The sequence below is a fragment of the Amphibalanus amphitrite genome, unplaced genomic scaffold (genome assembly GCF_019059575.1).
Source record: "Amphibalanus amphitrite isolate SeventyFive unplaced genomic scaffold, NRLGWU_Aamphi_draft 000134F_arrow, whole genome shotgun sequence".
Classification (NCBI taxonomy): Eukaryota; Metazoa; Arthropoda; class Thecostraca; order Balanomorpha; family Balanidae; genus Amphibalanus; species Amphibalanus amphitrite.
Genome location: NW_024881629.1, coordinates 188,251 through 212,923, shown reverse-complemented (window position 1 = coordinate 212,923; position 24,673 = coordinate 188,251). Strand labels below are relative to the sequence as shown.

Genomic DNA, 24,673 nt, shown 5'->3' with positions numbered 1-24,673 from the left:
GGACCTTTCGAAAGAGGTCCGTCGGTTGCGGCGAGGCTGTTTTGTGGGAGCCGTGAGCCAGCAGCGGCGGCGGAATGAAGACCCTGAAGCAGTGGTGGTAGAGACGACTCTGCGAGTCAGTAGCCGCGGGCTTAGTGTGAATAGGGTGCTAACATTTTACTTTTCACATGGGTAAAACCTGGGGCTCTGGGAGTACACACAATAGTCGCCGCGCCTTAGGGTGGATTATAAGTGCTTACGACTGCCCACATATTTTGAAATGCATAAAGTTGCTATTAATTTAATTGCAAATAATTCCCTTAACATAGATATGTTTTCCAGATAGTGCACGTCTTAACAATTTTACTTTTTGTAGAAAGCGTATTCACACAGTAATATCTTGCGTTAGCTTGACGGGCGTCGACCAATAAAGCACCACCTAAAAAGGCGGAACGCTGGGGTATCTATATGTTCGTCTGACTTCCCATTCATAGTTCTGCGAGTCCATCCATTGTCTGTCCGGTCTACCGCGTCGTCATTTGTCGATGCGGGCGCGGCGCGGCGGGCCGAAATTGGCCGCGCCGTCCGCCCAGCTGCCGGCTATGGAGACATTTCAGTAACCTCCCACAGTGACATTTCCTACAACGTCAGGGCGGGGTAACAGCGGTGTCTGGGCGGTGTCACGGCGGGTCAGGTTTGTGTCACAGTGGCGTCAGGGCACCACTGAAAACTTTTTTACCATTTCCTGGGGGGTAAACCCGCCATAGCATGGTAGCTTGACACACAGACGTTTTTTACCACCTTCCAGATGGTAAATTTTACTCTTTCATGGAGAGTAAACTCGTCAGGGAGGGGTAACATGACACCCAGACGTTTTTTACCATCTTCTGTATGGTAAACTCTTTTGATTTACTCTCGTCTAGAGGGTAACATTTTCGGAAGTTACGCTCTGTGGAAGGGTATCTCTTTAACGTGACCCTCCTCTAAAGAGTAGCATGCCATCTACTCTGTGATTTACCCTCTTACAGAGAGTATACCCTTCTGGCTTACCCTCAGTCAAATGGTAATGCTTACTCTTCCCCAAAGAGTTTACCCTCCAGAGGATGGTAGCTTGACACACAGACGTTTTTTACCACCTTCCAGATGGTAAATTTTACTCTCTCATGGAGAGTAAACTCGTCAGGGAGGGGTAACGTGACACACAGACGTTTTTTACCATCTTCTGTATGGTAAACACTTTTGATTTACTCTCGTCTAGAGGGTAACATTTTTCGAAGTTACACGCTGTGGAAGGGTAACTCTTTAACGTGACCCTCCTCTAAAGAGTAGCATGCCATCTACTCTGTGCTTTACCCTCTTACATAGAGTATATCCTTCTGGCTTACCCTTAGTCACATGGTAATGTTTACTCTTTCCTTTAGTGTGAATCCCCCAGAGGATGGTAACGGACCCACAGACGCTTTCTTCAGAAGCTTCGCGAAGCTTCTGTTAACCGGAGTTCATCAACTAAAAACATGATTCAAGAGCAACAATATATTTGGCATTCCGTACAAACATTACGAGGGGTTCACCAGCCATGAACATTGTGAGACTCTCCACTTAATCATACGGAGTTATAACTCCGTATGAATAAGTGGAGAGTCTCATTCGATGTTCATACGGAGTTATAACTCCGTATGAATAAGTGGAGAGTCTCACAATGTTCATGGCTGGTGAACCCCTCGTATTGTTTGTACGGAATGCCAAATATATAGTGTTGCTCTTGAAGCATGTTGATTAACTCCGGTTATCAGAAGCTTCGCGAAGCTTCTGAAGAAAGCGTCTGTGGGTCCGTTACCATCCTCTGGGGGGTTTACACTAAAGGAAAGAGTAAACATCACCATGTGACTAAGGGTAAGCCAGAAGGATATACTCTATGTAAGAGGGCAAAGCACAGAGTAGATGGCATGCTACTCTTTAGAGGAGGGTCACGTTAAAGAGTTACCCTTCCACAGCGTGTTACTTCGAAAATGTTACCTTCTAGACGAGAGTAAATCAAAAGAGTTTACCATATGCAGAAGATGGTAAAAAAAACGTCTGTGTGTCACGTTACCCCTCCCTGACGAGTTAACTCTCCATGAGAGAGTAAAATTTACCATCTGGAAGGTGCTAAAAAAACGTCTGTGTGTCAAGCTACCATCCTCTGGGGGGTAAACTCTTTGGGGAAGAGTAAGCATTACCATTTGACTGAGGGTAAGCCAGAAGGGTATACTCTCTGTAAGAGGGTAAATCACAGAGTAGATGGCATGCTACTCTTTAGAGGAGGGTCAGTTAAAGAGTTACCCTTCCACGGCGTGTAACTTCGAAAATGTTACCCTCTAGACGAAAGTAAATCAAAAGAGTTTACCATACAGAAGATGGTAAAAAACGTCTGTGTGTCAGGTTACCCCTCACTGACGAGTTTACTCTTCATGAAAGAGTAAAATTGACCATCTGGAGGGTGGTAAAAAACGTCTGTGTGTCAAGCATACCATGCTATGGCGGGTTTACCCTTCAGGAAATGGAAAAAAGTTTTCAGTGAACAAAGCGTTCAGCGATGCACACGCGGTAAATAAACATTACGATACAACTTGAATGCAACTTGAATATGAACATTTAAAATGAATACTTGAATATAAATAATAATAAAGCTCCCTCGAATTGGATAAGGCACAGCGCACAACATTTGAAGTGAACGGCAGCGTTCCTGGATTGTCGCCCGTCTACGTGGGATAATTAAACTGCATCACTACAGTGCATGGCTTTTTCTAAGTCGCCAACAAAATGCATCACAACAAAATGTATGTACCTACTTACAACACTCTGCCACGTGGCCGTGCACGGGGTTCTGTTAGCCAGATCAAACAAGCACCACTCAACAGCACGCAATGCTCTATCACATCGGTACTTACAATAAAATGTCCGCAGAGGCTCTATAGGCGATGAACAGCACACAAGCACAATCACCAACGGCCACGTGGCGCCGCACCGACACTGCTCACTCCCTCCCTCGGAGACCAACGACGGAAAACTGACAGATGCGCGCGCGGCCTTCAACCTTCAAACGGCCGATCTCGTTTTTGATTGGCTGATTGATACTCTTTCAAATATTATCTTCACGAGGGTAAACAAGATCCACGCATGAAACGACCACCTGCACACGAGGCACGATACCCAGGAGGAAAGAGTTTTCGTCATGTCTAGGATTGCGAGAGTAATATTGATATTTACATGGTAATAACACTCTTTGCTGGCGAATAACTTCAATTGAACCACGTACCGTTACCATGCACATAATGGTAGCAGCGAGGTACCCTTTCAATATACTCTTATCTTGTGGGATTGGTAAAAATGAATCCTCCAGGAGGTGGTAAAAAAGTTTTGAGTGTGGTGTTGAACAATGTCAGAAGTGACAGAAATGTCAGAGGAATGTCAGCGGGACTGCGGCCCGCCCAGGCCACTGCCAGGTCCGCCCGCGCGCATCAGGTCCGCCCGTAACCTTAACCTCTGACCCCAGCCGCCCCGTGACCCCGTCTGCGCGTGCCCAGAAGCGCACTCCGCCCTGAATTGGACAGCGTAACTCCATTTAAGGTGGTATCACACCGCTTATTCGAACAATACGTGCGTGTTCTGAAGGTGTATCGTCGCAAAGTCGCACTCACTCCCGCCTCCCCTCTCGAAATGTGGATAGAGGTCGGCCCGCGAATATATATTACTGACCGGGCCGACGAAATTATTTGGAAACGAGGTTTGCAAAATTGACGTAGGCCCGAGTGCGAAGCACGAGGGCCGGAGTCAAATTTTGCAAGCCGAGTTTCCAAATAATTTCGTACGGCTGAGGTCAGTAAGATTTTTCCTACATGCCGCATACCTGCTAGGTTAGTTTCGACAGGTTTTGGTGACACTTTTATGCAATTGTTTTGTCCATATTTTCCTAACAGTGATTGCGCTACTGCTGTGGATAAAGCCTTAAAGGAAATTTATAGAAGAAAATGCATCAAAATACCTTACTTCAAAAATAATCACGTCTGAAAATATCAACTCAGAATGGCACAACAATTGGATATCCAAGGAACATAATACTTGAATGATTTGCCACGACATAAGAACAAGAAGAAGGTGTAATATTCCTAGTGATTAAACGTGAATTTTCCCAGTGCTCTTGCAAGAATCTTTGCTTAATTTATATAATCGTACTTTGTTGATATGCCCTATGGCTAAACGTTCGTCAAATACATTGTATTTTCCATATTTTACATGTTTGTTTCGAGGAAAGGACTACAACTGCCAAATAAAAACGCATTAACTTAGGCCCAAGGTATCAGTGGACATATCAAACGAAGATAAGACAACAAGCGATAACGGATTTCGATTAATAGGCGCATATCTTACCATAATTTCGGCTTTGTAACCAATACAAAATATTTCAAAACCCTTGATAAGCAGAGCAGATATTTACCAAAAAATGTTAGTTTTCTAATTTTACGCGGCAAATATCATGCAATAATGATGTCAATTATACATTCCCTGTCAATTATACCTCTGGACTAATGCGATACACTGTAGTTTAGAGGTCATTGCCCTGGGCAGTAAACTCGGGCAGTAAACTTTTGTTTCCTGCCCGGCCTATCAAATAACATGGCATTTTGACACAGACAGTTTCTTGGTCATAGTTTTACTGCCCGGCTCGTGCTGTGCTTAAGACATACCCCGGCATGTAGGAAAAGTCTCACGTGACCTCTACGTAAAGGGACAGCTTCTGCAATTCTTTTTATTCCGTGTTGCACTGCTCCCCAGCAGAGCTCATACAGGAAAAATATACTTAGCGAAGTAGGGATAATATTCACCTCCATTGTCTGAATCCACTCTGTCATCCGTACATCCTGCCACATTCCGGGAGTGGCTCCGGCAGGTGGTCTGTGAGGCGTTTTCGTTTAAGCAGATTTCGGCTCCCTTAGTTGTGGGGAGGGACTGTCTGGGTGTGCGCCAGCAGCGGGCTCTCGAGTCGGTTCTTTTAGTAACAGTGGGCGGCATATGTGAATGCACTGTGGACACATGCGCTCATTATCCGACATGCAATACTGGGAACCTCTCTTTGTTCTCGACCGGCAGTCTTCATGGTTTGTTTTTGCGCGGGCTTGGGGCCTTGACACCGAGAGCCTCTGCAATCTCCAGGCAGCCTCTCCCTTAAAGCTGGGCCACGTCATTCTGTTCAAAGCGTCAAAGCTCTACCACTTACCAGTAGGTAGGCGCGGAATGCAGATTGATTTTAAGACGGCAAGAAAAAGGGCTGGGCAAAATAAGCTCCTCTGTGAGGGAGCTCCCTAATTTAGTCCCAGCTCGTCCCGTGACCGTCTGTGTAGTCGCCGATGAATCCAAGTAAAGTCGTGTGACAAACCGCAGCCGACGGATGTGGGAAACACAGCCGACGACAGCAGCGCACTCAATCGCCGCAAATTCGCTGATGACGCCCCATTGAAGGCGGCTAACGGTCCCCCGGTTATTGACGTTTCGTGGCGTCTCGCTCGTCACGTCAGTCGTCATCAGCGGGGAACGTCAACCATGAAGCGAAGAATGAAGCTATGTCGGCGACGTCGGGCTGACGAGAGCTCGTTTAGGGAACAATGCGAGAGTCGGTACGTGGGGTATGTTTAAAGACTCTAGTAAGAAGCGTCTGTGTGTTTATGAGGTGTTCGAGTCGACGCGCTGATATCTGACCGCGTTCCGGCAGGTGGCGATGCGTCTGTTCCGCCGGCGGGGGTCCGACTCGGCCCCCCAGCTGGTCAGCCTGTCTCCGCTGCGCAGAGAGGAGGGTGGGGACCCAGAGGACCCCGCCTCTCCACCGCTCATCAAACCGTCCATCATCTACATATCAGCCGACGAGCAACACAAAAAAGGTGAGCCGCCGCTGAGGGGAAATTTATCAGCCGAGTTTTGAGAATGGACGAATATGGCTACAGTCAAGTGCCGACTCTTGGAGACGCCCGTTGCTTATTTACACCGTGAATTTATTATGCTCGTCAGATTATCATATCGTGCTGTCAACACGTCAACTCATTACCAAGTTATCCAAGCTATCTTGACAATCACCAGCGGCACCGTATTATGGCAATCAATTGGCACGTTACGCCATCGCATCGGTAGTCACATAAATCAACATCAATTTCTCTCTATCAAATGACCAGTAGTCATACATGGAAAACGTGCATCCTCTCCCACAGCACAGCCATCGACAAACCCACATCACATTATGTGGCGCCACATCAATCCCACACACACCACAGTCTGACCGCAGCGTGCAGAATCTGCCACAGAGCCGCCAGCCTAACCAACTCCGGCTCACACAGCTCTAAAACTGGACCCGCGCACAGCGCCCAAATTCCGGTCAGCGGGGCGGGAAAGTCGTCTTTATCGGCCCGATCGCTGGGCTGGAGAGACTCTGAACTCGGAGCGACAGGGCGGCACGTACGGAGCCCGGTCGGTGGGTCGAGCAGGAACGGCAGGCACATCCCAAACATCGCAGACGTCTGAGGTGTGCGACAAAAGGCATGGCTGGCGAGCCAACCTGTACCGCGACGCTCTGACCGAGGCATGCGCGCATGTGACCCGGGACATGTCAGCTGACAGACTGACATATCGATATACACACGTCACGCGACGCGTTCGCTGTTGAAGTGCTCAGGGCCGATCAATATCGATTTATCATGCATACGTCTGTAACGTTCGGCTCCATCTCTCTCTCTCTCTCTCTCTCTCTCTCTCTCTCTCTCTCTCTCTCTCTCTCTCTCTCTCTCTCTCTCTCTCTCTCTCTCTCTCTCTCTCTCTCCCTCTCTCTCCCTCTCTCTCTCACTCTCTCTCTCTCCCTTCCCTTCTCTCTCTCTCCTCTCTCCCTCCTTCTCTCTTCCCTTTCTTTGTTCCTCCCTCTCTCTCTCTCTCTCTCTCTCTCTCTCTCTCTCTCACGGAAAAAACTAAAACACACATATCGACGCATGCAGACAACTGCACCTATTACTCCTCAGTTCCCTACACAAACATATGCATATCAGGCGATACCAACGACACATACAGCGCACAATGCACACACACGACCTATCCCGCTTCACCCTGTCTCTCTCATCATCACGCCCCGTCCCATTCCGCTCCGTCCCGACGGTTCACGTTCCGTTCCGTGACGGTGCGTGCCGTGAGTCGTCACGCCCATCGTCACTCGAGAGTGACACGTAGGGCGCTGACTCGGTTGTGCATCGGTTGCGCCTCCTCTTGGATCTGCTCCAGTGCCGGCAGTAAAAGTCGTAGGTGTTATATCCGACTGCTTCCTGGTTAAGCCAAGAAGAGTCAGTTTCACTGGTTATAAATCATTTTTAGGTAGGAGGGCGCCAGGTTTGAGCTCTATGTATCTGACTACCTAGATTGTAGCATAATAGCCGTTTTCACGACGGCCATCTGGTACACATTTGGTGCACGTTTGGTGCAGATTAGGTGCAGATTTGGTCAAATTAGGTTCAGTGTATCTCTTAGTAGCTATCAGCTAGGCTTGCATTAATTGCTTATATGCCTGCGTTGCCATATTATCAGATAGTATCATCGATTAAAACACTGAAATAAGTTCATAAAATAAAGATATTTGCTGTAAAGAGATTAGGTGCAGATTTGGTCAAATTAGGTGCATTCGCCGGCTAGCCCGTCGTGAAAACGGCTAGTGTTGATACTTTCCGAAACAACTGTAGCAGCTTTTCATCAATGAAGATTTATCCTTTCTATAAAAATTCACCAGCGTGATAGAACGAAGGACCGTAGTTTGCTCATTTCTTTACAGACACTATCCTATCACCTAGCATTTTAAAGTCTGGGCTGGGCCTGCCTTTTGCCTTCTGTTAACCTTGGCTTGCAGGTCCTCATCAGACATGTCGGATTTGTTTTATGTTCACGGTTATTCAATCCAGTCGTCCAATTGTAAAGTTACTTTAATTATAAATAGTTTCTGGCGCAATTAAAAATCGCTTTCGCTGACTAAGCGAAGTTTCCGGTTTTAAATGCCAGCTCAGTTCCAAGCCATTCAACTCTCTCTAAACGTCTCACCACTGCACAGTCGGCGAAACTGTCTCACCGTGACCCGCTGGTCGGCGGACCTCTGATTTCCGTCAGAAAGCCGCCGCAGGTCACGTGCCGCAGGGTCATCCGGTGACACGGCGCTACCGGAGGGCCGGCGCACCCGGGTTAACCCAGTTATCAGTTCAGTCACACCCGGCGCGGCGGCGAGAGTGCAGTGCAATGAACGAGCCACTCGCGTAGGGCAACCACAAACGGCCTCCGCATCCCCGGGCGAACCGCCGCCTTCTCACGCTCGTCTCATCCGGAGCGTGAACCGGGGTGCGGCAGCGAACACCGACTGGCGGCGCCACACGCCAGCCGTGGATAATTTCCAGCCAGGGTTACGCTCGAAGGCGGTGTGATGCCCGCGGGACGAGGCCAGTGCCCCTGCCGACCAGGCTCAGTGATGTATCGAACGTCCGTAACGGTATATCCGCTGACGGCCGCTGCAACGAACAGCCGTCTTTGGCGTCTTGCATGCGGAATGGGCATGATCGTTTCTCACTGGGCATTGTCATAACGCCAACCAGAAAATGCAATAATTTTAGATGGGACCCGAGGCGCACAACACTCCTCTCGAATGCAAGCCGAAAACCGGTCCAGGTTCTTGTCGTTAAGGGCATGAAGATTTGTGTGCAATCGCACAGAGAAGGTTCACGAAGGTGCAGCATACTGAGAACTATCCCTGATTGAAAAGAACCGCGCCACTCTTCTGATTTCATCTCATTTTGAGTTTAGTTTGTCGGAACTATCAACTAGCATGGTTTACCGGAAGAGCAGTGCTGACTGCTGACTGTTGAATACAATTTATTTACCCTTTTATCGATATCCCCAAGATCGCTCCATGGATACAACTTTATTTTATGCAGTTGCACAATGTACATGTATGGATTTGGAGCCAATTTATATGAATGTGGCGATGCACCAGCGTTATACAGAAGCCACAACCGGCGCACACCCTGGGCTGGACACAGTTGAATCGACCATACCGTATGCACCAAACCGACCAGTAATGCGAGCCATGTGGTCGAATGTAAAATGTTGCATTGTACGCTCAATATTTGTTATTCAGTATCCTACTGTGCAGACCTAGCTCGAAATTCCGAACGACCCAAATTTGGTCACGCCGGCATTTCATTGATGAACCATTGGTGGATGCGCACAGTTCTGCCTAGCAACATGCTCCGATTATTCAGATGCATAATGCATATTGAATATTATTCACATGACACTGGTAGGCATGCATATTGCACATTGAATATTGCTTAAGTTCATAGAAATGGAAGAAGCCGCAAGTGCTGATGAAACAATTCCAGTGATGCTGCACGGAAATTGTAGCGAGTAAAACTGGGGTAACATCCAGAGACGTTTCCATGTTATTGATGGTGAAACCAATGTATACCTAATACCTATAAATGGTGCAACATTGCATGCAGCTTTGGTTCTTATTAATCCATCATATAAGAGTCAACATTCTACCTTGGTCCATATGTCCCGATCTGGAATATTCGAATACGTCTTTTCTTTCTTGTATTACGACCAAGCCATGTTCACCAGTCCGAGCCTGCCATGGCGCCTGTAAAGCAGCATCTCGCAGTGAGGAACCGGAAGAGGCACACGCTAACAGCCGGCCGAAAAACCCACCGTTCACCGCACCACGCCCACAAAATACCGGCCGCGTCACCGACCGTCTCCGTGGCGCCGCGAACGCCCATCGCGCGGCCGGGCGCTCTCACGGCAACGGCGGCAGAACTGTTTTCTGTTGGTAACTTCTGTCTGTCTTGGCGGAGCGGCAGGGATGGGGTGCCATAGATAGTGGGCAGCAGCGTACAGTCCACAGCAGAAGTAATGTGCGGTTTCAGTCATGAGTTTGTTCTGCTTCTGAAGCTTAGGAACGATTAGCCAGACTACAGTGAAACTTTGAATGTAGTTTACATGTATCGTCACCCTTGCAGCTGCAACTTTGTCTATTGACGTTTTCTTTTCGATCACTCCGCACTAAAACATCGCCAGTCAAAGCGATCCGTTGAGATTGGTAAAACCACACATTACTTTAGCGGTGGGCTGTACACTTACGGCCCTCGACCCGGGTATCACATTCCTATATACTCTTGCACGCAGACACCATACAAGCATATTGTATTCATACACATTACACACGTGCATGCATCGGCCACCGGGCTTTGGAGCGCAAACATCCACTCATCGCCACCCGCACCCATCCACCGGACCGCACGGTTTTTTATGGGTCTGTGTCGGATGCGGGTGGCGGTGTTTTGTCGATGACAGCTGACGGATGACGGATGACAGCTGATGGCTGACGGATGACGGCCAAACACCTCGACCTCTGGCCACCCAGGAAGTGAATCACTTCCCGAAACGGTCCGTGTGATGGGACTCTGGATGTCACTGGCCTCACATTACGTGCGGTCAGACATCAACCATCTGTCTGAAATCACTCCTCGATCGACTGTAATGGATCCACACGCCATTAGTAATTAGGATAATGAAAACCTACTTATTTATTTACACTACTCTATTGACTTATGGCTCGAACCGTAATGAGTGATGACTGTAGAAAACAATTCTATATATAATCCCAATGAGTGTGCAAGGTTACAGTGGAAAACCAAACATTGAAGGCAGTCAATTGGCACTCACTGCTATTCGAGTCGTTGAATGTGTGCTGTCTCCTTTCGTTTCAAATTCCTACGCAAATCTAGCAATAAGGAGAAGATACTAACATCTTTGCATGGTAGATCAAAATGAAACCTTTGAACTTTTCACTTCATGCAATGAAGGTGCAGGATGAAATGGGGCACCTACCACCTTTCAGGGCACGGTTTATGGTGCATATTTTCGACCATCAAATTCGGCGACTGCCGACTGCCCCCCCCCCCTCCGCACCAGTGCTCACACGACCATCTCAAGCCCGCGGACAGCTGCTGTATTGCACGGATTGCTGTGCAATTGCAGGCCTGCAGCGCCCCCTACGCACCGTTCGGCTCCCACGAGGGGGCAGGCGTGCCGCCGCCGGCCGGCTGTGGACTCTGGCTGCAGGGAGGGGCGTGGCGGTCGGCCCAGCCCAGCCCGGCCCTCGGCTCCTGTCTGTGTCTGTGCATGACTTCTGATTCGTCCACTCCATCTGTCGGAGCTGATCGATGGGTGCGTTGGCCCCGCACGGATAGATTTATACGGCACTGAGCGGCGCCCGAACTCCGATTACCGACACGACATGTTTGGGAGTCGTCGAACCGAGCTCGGCCCGCGGCACAAAACGAAATGGCCCGTATCGTCCTGAGAGGCGGCGAACGAGCGTGTCTTCTCACGAAACGATGGGATCATCATGGAAAGTGCTCCTTTTATAAGAACAATAGAACCTAATCGTGCATGGCGAAAGCGATGAAAACCCGAAAAACAACTTCAGAAGGCCTCACTTCTTCTCACAGTTCTAAGGCTATGGGTCATATACGGGAAAGCTGTCAAGTTGTGCTTGATCTTTCAGAGTGCTCGGTCACCCCTCAGCGGTTGTGCGTTCCGCCGAGTTGATCACAGGGCGGCTGTCGGCAGGGATGTAATGTAACAGCCGTGCCTATAACCGTGCCTGATATGGGATGGGAAGTGGCCGTTAACACTCTGTTCGGCTCGTGGATTATGGGTGGGAATTCGATTCTATGGCTCGCTGTAATTATGTGAACTGTGTTCAGCAATACTAACTTTCACAACGTTCGTCACTGCGGCACAGATTCGCAGTAGTGAGCCATCAAATCGTGCTTTCGAAGAACGGAGGACGACATGTTGATACGGACGAGGACGACACACATATGCTTTTTTCATTGGACACTTCTGTACCACGCATAAAATACTGTTAAGTGTTTTATTATTCAGTTACTAGTTACATGTTGTCGACTGTTATAATGCCATTCGTAGCAACCAAGGACGTGCGAATGATGGAATTTGGAAAGAAAATGATACATGCGTTGCCTTTTCAATTATAGTTCGAGGTCAAAGACCAATATACGGTCAGCATTGAACATAGAGTTACATAATTTGCTCTCTCAAATGCTGATCTCGCTGTCCTTAAACGTCGTCCCGAGCCCCGAGCATCTATGAAGCAAATGCCTATCGGTAGAGTCAGACTCGGCCTCTGACAATGCTCTTGTCCACCGAATTATGCTGACCTTTCTGTCCTTTCCTTACGTTTCAGACGTGTCGACGTGGGGCCGCCGGGTGGGCCGTCGTCTGTCCCGTCTGACCCGGTCGGGGAGCAGCGAACAAATCAGCGGCTCCAGCAGCTCGGGACGCCGGCGGTGGCGCGTCTCGGAGCCCCGCACAGAGCACCGGATAGAGCCCCGACCGGAGCACCGCCCGGAGCACAGACAGGAACACCGCCCGGAGCACCGGCCGGAGCACAGACCGGATCACCGCCCGGAGCACCGCCCGGAGCGCCGCCCGGAGCGCCGCCCGGAGCCGGAGCCCGACCCGGAGACCCGCAGTCTGCGCGCCGAGCGCCGCAAGGTGGACAGGGTGGAGAGTATCCGCAACCTGCTGCGCCGGCCGGTGGTGGCCGTGCGCGACCGCGAGCGGCGTGGATCCGACACGGCGCTGCCGCTCACCCCGGTCACCGAGCAGCGCCAGTCGCGGCCGGCGCGGCCCGTCAAACGCAGCATCAGTCTCTACAAGAGCGCCTCCACCAGCCACCTCGACAGCGACCTCAACAGTCTGAAGGATGCGCTCCGACAGTCCCGTGAGCAGGGCGTCTGGAACCAGTCGGCCTACCTGCCCACTAAGACGATGAGCTGCGACAATATCATCGAGATAGGTACTAAGAACGTGCTACCGCCGCCGGAGAGCCGGAGATACCCCCTCTCCGTGCTGCCCGAGGAGCCGGGACCGGTCACCCTGCGCAGGAAGGTCACTATTGGGGACGTCCGATCTCGCAGTCACGAGGGTTTCCTCAGTGATGGTCGGCCTCGGCGCTACCAACCAGCGCCGTCGGCAGGCCAGAGGCAGCGAATGGGAGTGATGGGCGGCGGCCAGCCGGCTGAGCACCGGTTCGTGTCAGCAGGAGGTCACACCGCGCGCAGTGTGGGTAACATCACCATCAGTCTGTCGGAGGGAGCGGTGGGCGGAGACAAACGTCCCCTCCACATGGTCTGTTCTACGGAGAGCGGGTACGACAGCGACGGCACCCGACGCAGCGAGGGCTCTCCGCCGGGCAGCACGCGCCGCATCAGCGTCCACAGCACCTCCAGCGAGGACAGCGGCAAACTATCCACCCACGAGCTGCGGTCGGCCAGAGCGCGCACAGTGCCCGCCGACATAGGAAGGGTTTCCGGCTCGGGGTACCAGACGCGTGTCATCTCCATATCGCCGGATCCCCGGGAGGAGGAGCGCTCGCCGTTCGCCTGCCAGCGCAGTAACACGGTGCTCCGCCAGCCGCCCAGCGAGCTGTGGTTCAGCGACGACGCCAACCTGTCCTCCTGCTCGGCCTCAGAGCCGGCAACGCCGCCAAAGAAGTTCATACAGCACAAGTCGCGTCCGGCCAAGCCGCCGCGCAAGTCACTGCTGCGAGAGCAGGTGACGGAGATCTCCACACAGACGTCGCTGCCGTGGGACCGCAGCCAGTATGACGAGCTCTCAGACACGGAGAGTCTGTCCGGTCTGCACCGGAGCGACACGGTCCGCCGGCGGTATCCCGAGCCGGGAGGTCACGGCCGCGCCGGCGACAGCGTCGACCCGCCCGAGCGCGGGCACACGGGCGTCTACTACGCTCGCCGGGCGCCCACCATCGACCCGCGATCCCGGTCCGAGAGTCACCTGCTGTCAGAGGGTTACGGTCGGTCCAGATCGGAGAGCTACTCGCGGGACCGCGGGGATCCCTCCGAGGTGCCGACCCGGGGCCGGATCCGGATGGGGACCCGGGAGGCAGCCCGCGAGCCGGGCCGGCCGCCGGCCCGGCCCCGATCCACGGGTCACCTGGTGGCGGCCGGCGGCGGTCCGACCAGCCCGGCAGCGCTGCCCTCACTGCCGGCAGACTTTACCAACAAACAGTTCAAGATGCTGCGCGTCAAAAAGGCCGACGGAGACTCACTCGGGATCTTCATCGCCAGAAACAGCGGTCACGGTTATCTTATCGCCGAGATGGAGCCCAACGGCGCCATAGCGAGGTATGTTTGTGCAAAAGGCATTTATCTAAAAAGGAGGTAAGTAAAACACACTAATAGTAACACAGTACCTAACAGGGTCGGAGCTTCCTATACAGTTGGTGGGGCGGCTGCCCCACCAATAAGCGTTTTGCCCCACCAGCTTGACCTGATTTCTAAGATTTTGTTGCTTTACAAATTAATGTTTTTCGCATTGAAGAGCTTTGAAACGTCTGTTTAATGCAAAATATTATACCTGTAATGATAGGAATTGATTCAGTGTGGCATTTCATTCAACTTCATAATCGGACATTGTGGGTTTGACGACTTTTTGCCCCACCAACTCCCCAGGAAAAGCTCCACCCATGGTACCTAACACAGTAACACAGTAAACACAATAATTCATAGCCGATTCAGAATTGCGACGAATTAATACAAAATAACCAGACTGACATGCTCTTTACTTAATTAGGCCCCCGTTGCCCGCGCCACTATCACCAAGCGTTCGCCTCAGTTGGCTGTCAGCGGCCGAAACCACTCGCGTCGGCTCGTTTGTAGGGTAGGACGACCCCTAAAAAAACGCACCGAGGGAGTGATAACGACGAGGTAGGGGAAGTTGGGGGAACGCCGAATACTTTTTTTCTGACGCCCGTAGCACGCAAGGTAGACAACATAAGCTATTCTTGTTGGCGTCATTCGAGAGGCCAGTCTTTTGCCTTTCAAACATACCAGGCGCATTTGATGAATTCGCATACCGTTAAGCGCACAAACTAGAAATATCAAAGAAGTGACTTTTTCGGCGTTGCCCCGGACTGCGGGAAAGCCGAAAATGGGAGAAATGATCTACGGGGAATGCCGAAATTGATGTTTTGCCATTTTATCTCAAACTTTATCCAGAATTCATCAAAGCTGACATGGGTTTTAAGAGCTTGAGGACGCTTGGTGCACACTGGAAGTTATAATTGTGTGATATAATAAGAAAAGGCCAGGTAAATCATTCCTTAGAGGTAACAGGCCGTTGTGTCGGTTGAAAGTGTAATTTGTGTGACTAAAAATACGCGTTGCTATTCTACAGCAGTAAAGTCCACGTAGAGTGCTTTAACGTGCGTAATTGCACGTTTTCGGCATTACCCCAGCCAGCCATACTTTTATTTGCAGGCCCATAACTTTTCAACGTGCTGTATAAATTTCAAATAGGCAGCACACTTATGCAAAGACATGCTGAAGATTACTTGACCGAATTGGCCAGACAAACGGTAGCATAATGAGTAAGAAATGCAGCTTCAAAGGCGCATGTAGTACAAGGGAAACGTACCTTGAAAACGCTCTTGGCGCCCTCACAGCCGAAGTATTCCGAATGACGACTCGTAACAAACATGCGATAATTGTAGTCACTTTAGCTTCAGAACATCACTGACATGTGGCATCCATGTCGTACGGTTTTCGAAATATCTTGAATTTCGGCTTTGCCCCAACTCCGGCATTGCCCCAACTTCCCCTATGGTCGGGATTAAGGATATGCAGGTTTGACGAATCTCGAAGTCGCATCTATTAAATAGGTGAGGGTGGGTGGGAAACTTCTCGCCCACTCTCTGCTCCACTCGCCGTCCGTCGCAGTCGACGACTGCCGTTCGCGCCTCTCGGCTCTCCTGCCAGCGGCGCGCCCGTTCCAACACTCCCCTTCGCACCACCCCTAGTCAGGGTCTGCCCCGCGTCTGTCGGCGGAGTGATTTATCTGTCTCCGACCCCCGTCTCCCTTTGCTCCGGTCACGTTCAGTGGCGCCCGGGCAGGGTCCTAACCTTCCATAGCCGCGTCGCCGCTATGAGTTGATTAGGCCCCCGTTGCCCGCGCCACTATTACCAAGCGTTCGCCTCAGTTGGCTGTCAGCGGCCGAAACCACTCGCGTCGGCTCGTTTGTAGGGTAGGACGACCCCTAAAAAAACGCCAAATTGTAGCCGTTGGTACTCCCCACAGCTTCCCTGGCTCCCTTCTCGCTCGCTCTCCGCTCCACTCGCCGGCGGCCATGTCGGCGTTACGGAGTGCCTGATCAGATAATCCTCGTAGCCGTTGGCACTCCGCACGGATTCCCTAGCTCACTTCTCGCCCACTCTCTGCTCCACTCGCCGTCCGTCGCAGTCGACGACTGCCGTTCGCGCCTCTCGGCTCTCCTGCCAGCGGCGCGCCCGTTCCAACACTCCCCTTCGCACCACCCCTAGTCAGGGTCTGCCCCGCGTCTGTCGGCGGGGTGATTTATCTGTCTCCGACCCCCGTCTCCCTTTGCTCCGGTCACGTTCAGTGGCGCCCGGGCAGGGTCCTAACCTTCCATAGCCGCGTCGCCGCTATGAGTTGATTATATTCGTGGTACTTTTACTTTGCATGCATGTCTGTAAGCCTAAAATAGATATTTAGACATAACGGACCGTTTGTGCTTTGCCTATTCTTTCCAGGAAAGGGTTACAAACGGCGCTCAAAGATTGTAGTTTTCGCCACATCCTAAAACGAGTCAAAGGCAATATCCTTGATTGTTTTATCACTACACCTCTTACTTTTTGACCAGCGCAACAAAAATGGCTGCCGTAAGCATGTTTGTCGAACTTGGTCGAACCACACAATGAGATTGATGCTACGTCTGCTCATTTCAGGGACGGCCGTTTCAAGGTGGGCGACGAACTGGTGAACGTGAACGGACGCCGACTGCGTGGCTGTGCCCTCGAGTCGGTGTTGGACGTGCTACAGGACCCGTCGCCCGAGCTGGACATTGTCATAGCGCGCGACTTCCACCCGGACCGGCTGCAGCCGGCCGCGCCGCCGGCCGGTCAGCACGTGGTGGTCATCTCTGTACCGGACACGAGCGGCGGCGGCGGCGGCGGCGGCGGCGCGTCCGGCTCTCGGGACGAGCTGCTCGACGAGCCGGACGACTCGCTCGAGTACCCGGCCACGGGCTCGGAGCCGTACGACGCCTCCGAGGCGGACGAGTACCGGCGGCCCGAGTCGGTGCTGTCGGCCGTCTCGGGCTACTCGGTGTCCAGCGCGCAGTCGGTGTCGTCGGTGCGCGAGCTGCTGCGCCGGCGGCACGAGCAGAGGGCCGGAGCCCGATCCGCCAGCTCCACGTCCTCCTCCCGCCGACCCAAGTCACTCATCACGTCTCTGCTCACCGTTTCCTTTGAGAAAGGTGCAGGCAAGAAGAGCCTCGGCTTCAGCATCGTCGGAGGCCGCGATTCGCCCAAAGGCAACATGGGAATCTACGTCAAGACGGTCTTCCCGAACGGACAAGCCGCCGAAGAGGGCAAGCTGATAGAGGGTATGTAATGCAAAGCACATATGGGATGGAAGCACAGTTAAAAACAACCCATTTTATTTGCATTTACGCTTTATCGATATCAAACACTAGCAGCTTAACCCGCGAGTTGCTGGGGGGGGGCGTTAAACGCCCCCACTTTTTTCGCCGGGCCATAGCATAAAAACGGCGCGCCGCAGGCGCGCTAAATTTTGGGTACCTGTAGGGAATTGATTGAAGTTTATTGTGACAAAGGTTAAGAAAATCGGTCGGAAATTTTTTGAGATATCGAGGTTTTAGTGACGTCATGATTTCTGAGTTTTCGACCAAAAACGGCATATGTTCCAAAAATCATATAAAATCACAGAATAGACATACAGACATGCCGTAAACGCCATTAGACTGCCAATACCATGAACAATCAAATGGCTATCTCCGATTATTGATTATCGTTCCGCATTTTCCGAAATCTTGAACTGAACTTCGGCAATTTCTCGTGACTACTTCACGACCATGATACATGCATTTCTTAAATTGAACTTTTTGATCCAAACACGTACACATATGATAAAATGAATGTCACCATCGTGTTCTACGCCCCAAATTACCCATTAAACATGTGTCACAGGCTGCAAATATCATTTCTGCTTTTCGGGGATATGTGCCTACCCGGTTGACCTGACCTTGACCCTGACCTATGCTTGACTGACCCCTACATGGAGCTGACCTCTTGTAGGCCTTATATAATGGATTGTGCACCGTTTTGACAGAGTTTATGACGAGAGGCGCCCGTTGCGAAGTCCTGAAGTCCATGCTACTGGAAGCCCGATTTCAGGTGTTTGACCTGACCTTGACCCGACCTGTGACCTCAAAATTCAACTTTAAAGTACTCATCTGAAGCGTCTCGTCGCGTTCTTTCGTTTGCCGCCTCGTGCGTTTCGCTCGAGTTTTCATCAGCTCTCGAGTTATCGGCTGGGCGAAATACCCCAGCAACTGCCGGGTTAAACGCTGCTCTGTTTGAATATTTTTTTGCTTGTTTGCTGGGTGCCGTTCATTGCCCTTTCTTGATAATGGTGTACGGTTATGTGTCCCGTGAGCCAGAAAACTTTTTGCCCTGAAAGATTTTAACCTCATTTACCATTTCGACTAGGGTCGTCGTTGACCGTGGTCCTAGCTTTCCTGGTGACTTGAAAGTCACAGCATAATTATAGCATCTCTGACAATCCTAATTGCCTTACGAACCATAAACGGTTGTAAAAGACGAGTTAACTTTTTTGTCCTTACCCTGGTCTTCCAACCCTCTCATCATCTCATCCTCAGGCTGGAAGGGCAAAACTTTCACTGAAGCAGCATGAAGTTAGTCCGTGAATTATGAAAGTATTCAAAAACGATCGAGTAGGAGCGAACCGGTTGGAGCCTTGCGCATTGCGATGTGGAAACGGATCTGATACATTTGAACAATCGATGTCGTGATGCTAAAAATACCTACTCCTTTCGTGATTCAGCAAAACGTGTGTCATTTATAATCTAAGCAGCCACTAACCGTTATCGCGACGTTTGGCATTTTTCTCAGTTGAATGTTCTGTTCTTACCGCAAAGTACGTCTAGTTCAATGTCTCAAAATTATAAATGAAATTGCAACAAGAACGCGATAGACGTATGACGGTAATTTGGTAATTTCGCCGGCAATTAATATACGCTTTCAGAATCTGACAATCCAATCCATTTCACGCATTACAGCCGTTCTCTCAGGGCCAAACGATCAGTTCAATGGCCAATAAACCATCAAACACCATCCAACGTCTCCAGCCTTCGGCAGATGTCTTTATGGCACACAACTCAAATTAACATTGACCTTCACTCGCCTTCCTACCACCAATCCTCTGATCACGCTTCTTCTACTAATCCAGGAACCTCTGTCAGGAGCGTCACCGTATATAATCGGCCCACCAAATGTCTCAATTCGTCCTCTGACAATCGATATCTATTTTCAGGTGATGAGATCCTGGCGGTGAACGGTTACAGCATGCAAGGCCTGTCGCACGGCGAGGCCGTGGTGGTGTTCAAGTCGGTCCGATCCGGACAGGTGATTCTGTATATCGCCCGCCGTGAGCAGTACGGGCGACGGAGGTGAGGAATAACGGGGAAGGGGATGGGAGAAAGAAGGGGAGAGGGTGTCAGAAGAACAGGGGTGACGGCGGAGTGGGGGGGGGGGGAGGAAAGGGGGCGTTTGAGACGACGCAGGAACCTTGAGGACGGAAACGCACAAGAGCGGGTCTTGGGAGGACAATGGACATGTCTTGTTGCATAATTCGCCTATAAAACCGCGTTGTTTATTCTGGAGGTCACACTGTGTAATCCGGCACACGCTTCACTCATCAGTCACCACTAACGACATCAACAGCGAGTTCGCTCACAATCAGTGCCCCTAATTCCCACTTACCCGGTTACGAAATATGAAACGAGTGGACAGTGATCGATCGTTTCACTGATGCCTGGAGAAGCGAATTCCCACCTTTGCCGATCCTCCTGTAGGTAACAATGGATTATGCCGCGAAACAACTACTAGATGTTGTCAGTGGAAGGGCGCATCTTACATGCGAATGAACATTTTAAAATGCTCCATCTTCCTTCCATTTATGTAGCTTCCATGTGTGAGCGCTTTTAAACGATCCTTCACGGCCTTGTGTAACCTCGCGCCCTCAGCCTTGAAAGACAAAGACGAGCGCATTCTGTTCACATAATTTCTAACGGGATTGGCCAAGAACGGCCGCACCTCAGTGTCAATCTGGGAACTGTTTCACGCTTGTTGGTATCCATCTCGGGTTCTACTCGTGTTACGCAGTTGTCATGCCCCACGGGACGAAATTTTAACTTTTGATATTTACAGAATACGTAAGCGGGCGTATGTATGTTACAGTTAGTATGCGAAATCCGTTAGTTTGCAACGCAACTAGTTTCGTTGCAAACTACCTGACCGGCCAGGTAGTTTGCAACGAAACTAGTTCCGTTGCAAACTAACTGGCCGTCCAGTTAGTTTGCAAACTAACTAGTTAGGATGCAAACTACCTAGGTACGTTGCAAACTACCTAGTTACTTTGCAACAGAACTAGGTGTGTTGCAACGGAACTAGTTGTAGGGTAAGGGCGGGTAAGAGTACGCGGGCGATAAGAGTACGCATCAGCTGTTTCGGTTGCTTAGCAACGCGGGTTTGTCGAGTTCATGAAGTGACATGAAGCCGCCAGTGCGTGCATGTCACCAACGGAACGTGGGCGTTGAGCGGCGACGCTGTTGAGTTTAAGGCGATGAATATTATTTTCGAGCGTTATGATATTATTATGATATGGTACAATAATTTTGATACTTGGCAGTTGAGATAAGGTACATTTCCGTGATTGTTGTGGGAAACTTGTGAGGTTATCTGGGGAAATACTGTACAGTGCAATATTCTGTTTGCGAAGTTTTGCACAACGTTTCGGGGTTGTTTTGTGCCCGAATTGCATGTACGGTAAGAGGACGCACTGTTCAGGAGGGTAAGAGTACGCAGAATTATACATTAAGTCGAATATACAGAAATATAGAATTATTAATCTATCGCTCAATGACGTTTGTTTTGTAGGTATATCATCAATGGAGCACTGTGATGCAGATGCGTACCCGAAATTCTTCCAAATACGAGTTATTCTCCTTTTTGATTGTGCATTTTTTTTAAGAAACACACGACATGATTATTTCCTGATTTATAGACTTGAAAGATTTATTTTATGTTTTTCTTTTTGGATACTAGAATTAACTTAAATGCCTTCTGAGTTTGAAGTTAAGCATTTGGACAATGCAAGCTGCATAGGTGTGTGTTCATATGCTTGCGTACTCCACCCGCCTGGCGTGCGTACTCTTACACACCCCATATGGTAAGAGTACGCAAGTGCAACGGTTCAGAAAATGTCAGTTTTAGACCACTTCCATTTACGCTGAAGGATCGTTGCCCCATGGGTTGATGGCTAATTCAATGAACTTTAATATTCCCTATTTGCGATTTCTTTCCTTCAAATATTAAACAAATGAGAGCAAGAAATCCACTAAGTGCGTACTCTTATACGACTTCACCCTAATGCGAAATCGACGAGGCAGTGGCTCTATTTGTCGGTTATATTCATCTTTTATGTAAATTTTAACAACGGTTGTTAAAAAAGCTGTGTTTTTCTAACGGGTCACACTAGACATACGAGTAGGTCGGGCATGGTCACATTTATGGATGAAACAGTGAATAACCAGATTCGACTACATAATGTGACGATCACTGGTGGATCCAGAGCAGGGGCAGTTCCGGGGGGCATTTTGCGATTTTGATTTTTTTTTGCGGCACACACTAACACCAGTCACCACCGCCGCCGCACAGAACAGAACTGAACTGTATTGTCCCATTGTCCCGTGTTCCGGGGTAAGCGTGCGATCAAGAATCTGTCTCACCGGCCGACTCCTACTCGACTCGCCTAGCCAGGTGACCTAGCGGTGCCGGGCCATTCGGTAACAGCGCAATGATCAAAGGGCAGGTCGCGTCACAGACTGATCGGTTGTGGTCGTGGAGGTAGGAGCTCGTCAGCGGCCTGGTTCTTGAATATTCCGAAATCGGCAGCAGAACCTTTACTTTCCGCTTATGTCTACGCATTTATGGTGATCACTGGTGGTTCCAGAAAGATGGTCTTAACCCGCGCATGACTGGGATATTTTCCATAACGCGAGTGACTGAGCGGGGGGGGGGGGGGTCTCTCCAGAGACCACCCTCTCCTATCTCCGAAACTACTGGGCCGATCGTCAAAATTCAAACGGTGTCTGATAGCCCTGGAAAAACTGTCGAACGAAACCTATTTTCATTGACCTCGAGGTCACCGATGACGTCACAGGCTGGGTCAAAGTAAAAATTATCGGCATTTTTTGCTTGTTCACAAGTTAGGCTCTGGCCGCCGACTGACAAGTCCGATCAGGCTGATTTTTGGTTTACGCACTCCTTGATATATGCCTTAGATACCCTGAGGGTACCGAACTTTTACTTTGATTTTTCAGGTCAAGGCCAGGTCATCCTAGGTCACGAAAATTGTATATCATGTATCGGTCACGTGACACATGTTTTATGGTCCATTTTACATGTAGATTTCGAAAATAATGTCGTATGTGTCATTTGAGGTCATTTTCAGCTGAATGTACGGGAGGTCAGGTCAATTTCAGGTCAGAAAATGTCAAATTTTGAAAATGAAATTGTTCAACAAAAAAGGTGCTTATCAGATGCAGTTTGAGCTCAGGAACACGATGGTGACATTTATTTTACTGTACGATGTAAAAAAACGTACTGAAAATGGTTTTGAAAAATATATAATTGTAAACTTTTGACAATAATGCAAATAACTTGGCTATTTTTGAAAATATTGGATCTATCTTTAAAACTAAGCTCTTGAGAGCGTTTGCCGTAATTCAATATGTTGCATCAAAATCGGCCGACATGACGTCACTGTGACGTCATTTCCGGCCAAACTATGGTAGCTAGAAAGTTGACATTTTAAACACAAGGTGTCAAATTGATGCCGCTGAGGGTACTGCAAGTTTCGTGTTGATCCGTAAAACGGCTTAGAAGATATTGCCGAAAAACGGAAGGGGGCTCTGTAGAGCCCCCCCCCCTCCAGTCATGCGCGGGTTAAACGTTGCGGGAGACATAATCCCAAAAAAATCTCCAAATTCCAAAAACCTTTCGGATTTTGATTCCAATTCTTACACACGGCTGTGCAGTCTAAAACAAGTATTTGATTATAAAAGTTGTAAGGTTTTCGTTTCATTCTCATAATAAGTAAATATTTGTAGCTTTCGGGCGCTGCGTGGATGGCGGAGCGATTTCGTGCGCCCTCCCCCCCCCCTCTGGATCCGCCAGTGATCGTAACGTTATGTAGTCGAATCCGGTTAATTCACTGTTTCTATCCTAAATGTGACCACCCGTCTTATGTCTATAGTGTCACCCGTTAGAAAAACACAGCTTTGTTTTAAAGACCGTTGTTAAAATTTACATAAAAGTTGAATATAACCGACAAATAGAGCCACTGCCTCGTCGATTTCGCATTACAACTAGTTCCGTTGCAACACACCTAGTTCCGTTGTAAAGTAACTAGGTAGTTTGCAACGTACCTAGGTAGTTTGCATCCTAACTAGTTAGTTTGCAAACTAACTGGACGGTCAGTTAGTTTGCAACGGAACTAGTTTCGTTGCAAACTACCTGGCCGGTCAGGTAGTTTGCAACGAAACTAGTTGCGTTGTAAACTAACGGATTTCGCATACTAACTGTAACATGTACATGGTAACGATATTCGAGAAAGATGTACAGCCCTCAGCAGACTGCGTGGTAGGTATTCTTTTTTCGACAAAACCAAAAATAACTGAAAGGCTATGCTATCAGTCGGTCGGAACTCACTGCAAATAGATGCGCCATGCTCCACTCCTTCGATTAGGTCTATCACTAAACAAACTATACGACTTGTGTGTCAACAAAATGCAAAAGTTTGTTTTGGGGGCAAATATAAACTTTTGGGTTTTGTTGCCGAACTAGATGGAAAATGAATACGGTGATGATGCCAACCTATGGTGCGGAGTCTCACGCGTCTTGCTGTTACGATTTCCGAGTGACAGATAGCATACTATTCGCGTTATTCTCGTTTTTGTCGAAAAAAGAATGCCTACCACGCAGTTTGCAGAGGGCTGTACATCGCAGTTGCGCGGCGCACGCACACGAGCCAGCCGTAACCGGGTACTTCAGCAGCGGTCTGCCGGAGAGCGTTCATCTCCCGCTTGTACCTCGGGTACACCCACGCCCGGTATGCTCGCCGTTCGGTACCCCGCCGCGCGCCGCTGACCCGCTAGTCTGAGGCCATTGTCTGTTCTGTCTGATTCTTACCACCGTGCCTGAGCGCGGGTGTCCGTGGGAGTGCCTCTGTCTCGCTTGTCCCGCCTGTGCACCGTTTATGTCTCGCCTCCGTCTCGCCTTTGTCCCGCCTATGTCCCGCCTATCTCCCGCCTGTTCCACTATTGTCCCGTCCATGTCCCATCCATGGGTGTAACTTTGTATACTTTCGAGGTCCCATGTGGGACCCCAATGCGAACATTTGGGACCCCAATTGTCAT

At 49.8% G+C, this 24,673-nt stretch overlaps 1 protein-coding gene across 1 annotated transcript in view; it reads left to right on the top strand.

The window, feature by feature from the left end:
- The window catches only part of LOC122382167, a 38,876-nt gene that overhangs the window by 7,210 nt on the left and 6,993 nt on the right, over window positions 1-24,673 (top strand). Inside the window, exons 2-5 of the mRNA XM_043367145.1 lie at window positions 5,729-5,894; window positions 12,296-14,258; window positions 16,878-17,536; window positions 19,507-19,642. Of these exons, the coding sequence (XP_043223080.1) occupies window positions 5,735-5,894; window positions 12,296-14,258; window positions 16,878-17,536; window positions 19,507-19,642 (2,918 nt within the window). The 5' untranslated portion in view covers window positions 5,729-5,734. The remainder of the gene's footprint in view (window positions 1-5,728; window positions 5,895-12,295; window positions 14,259-16,877; window positions 17,537-19,506; window positions 19,643-24,673) is intronic.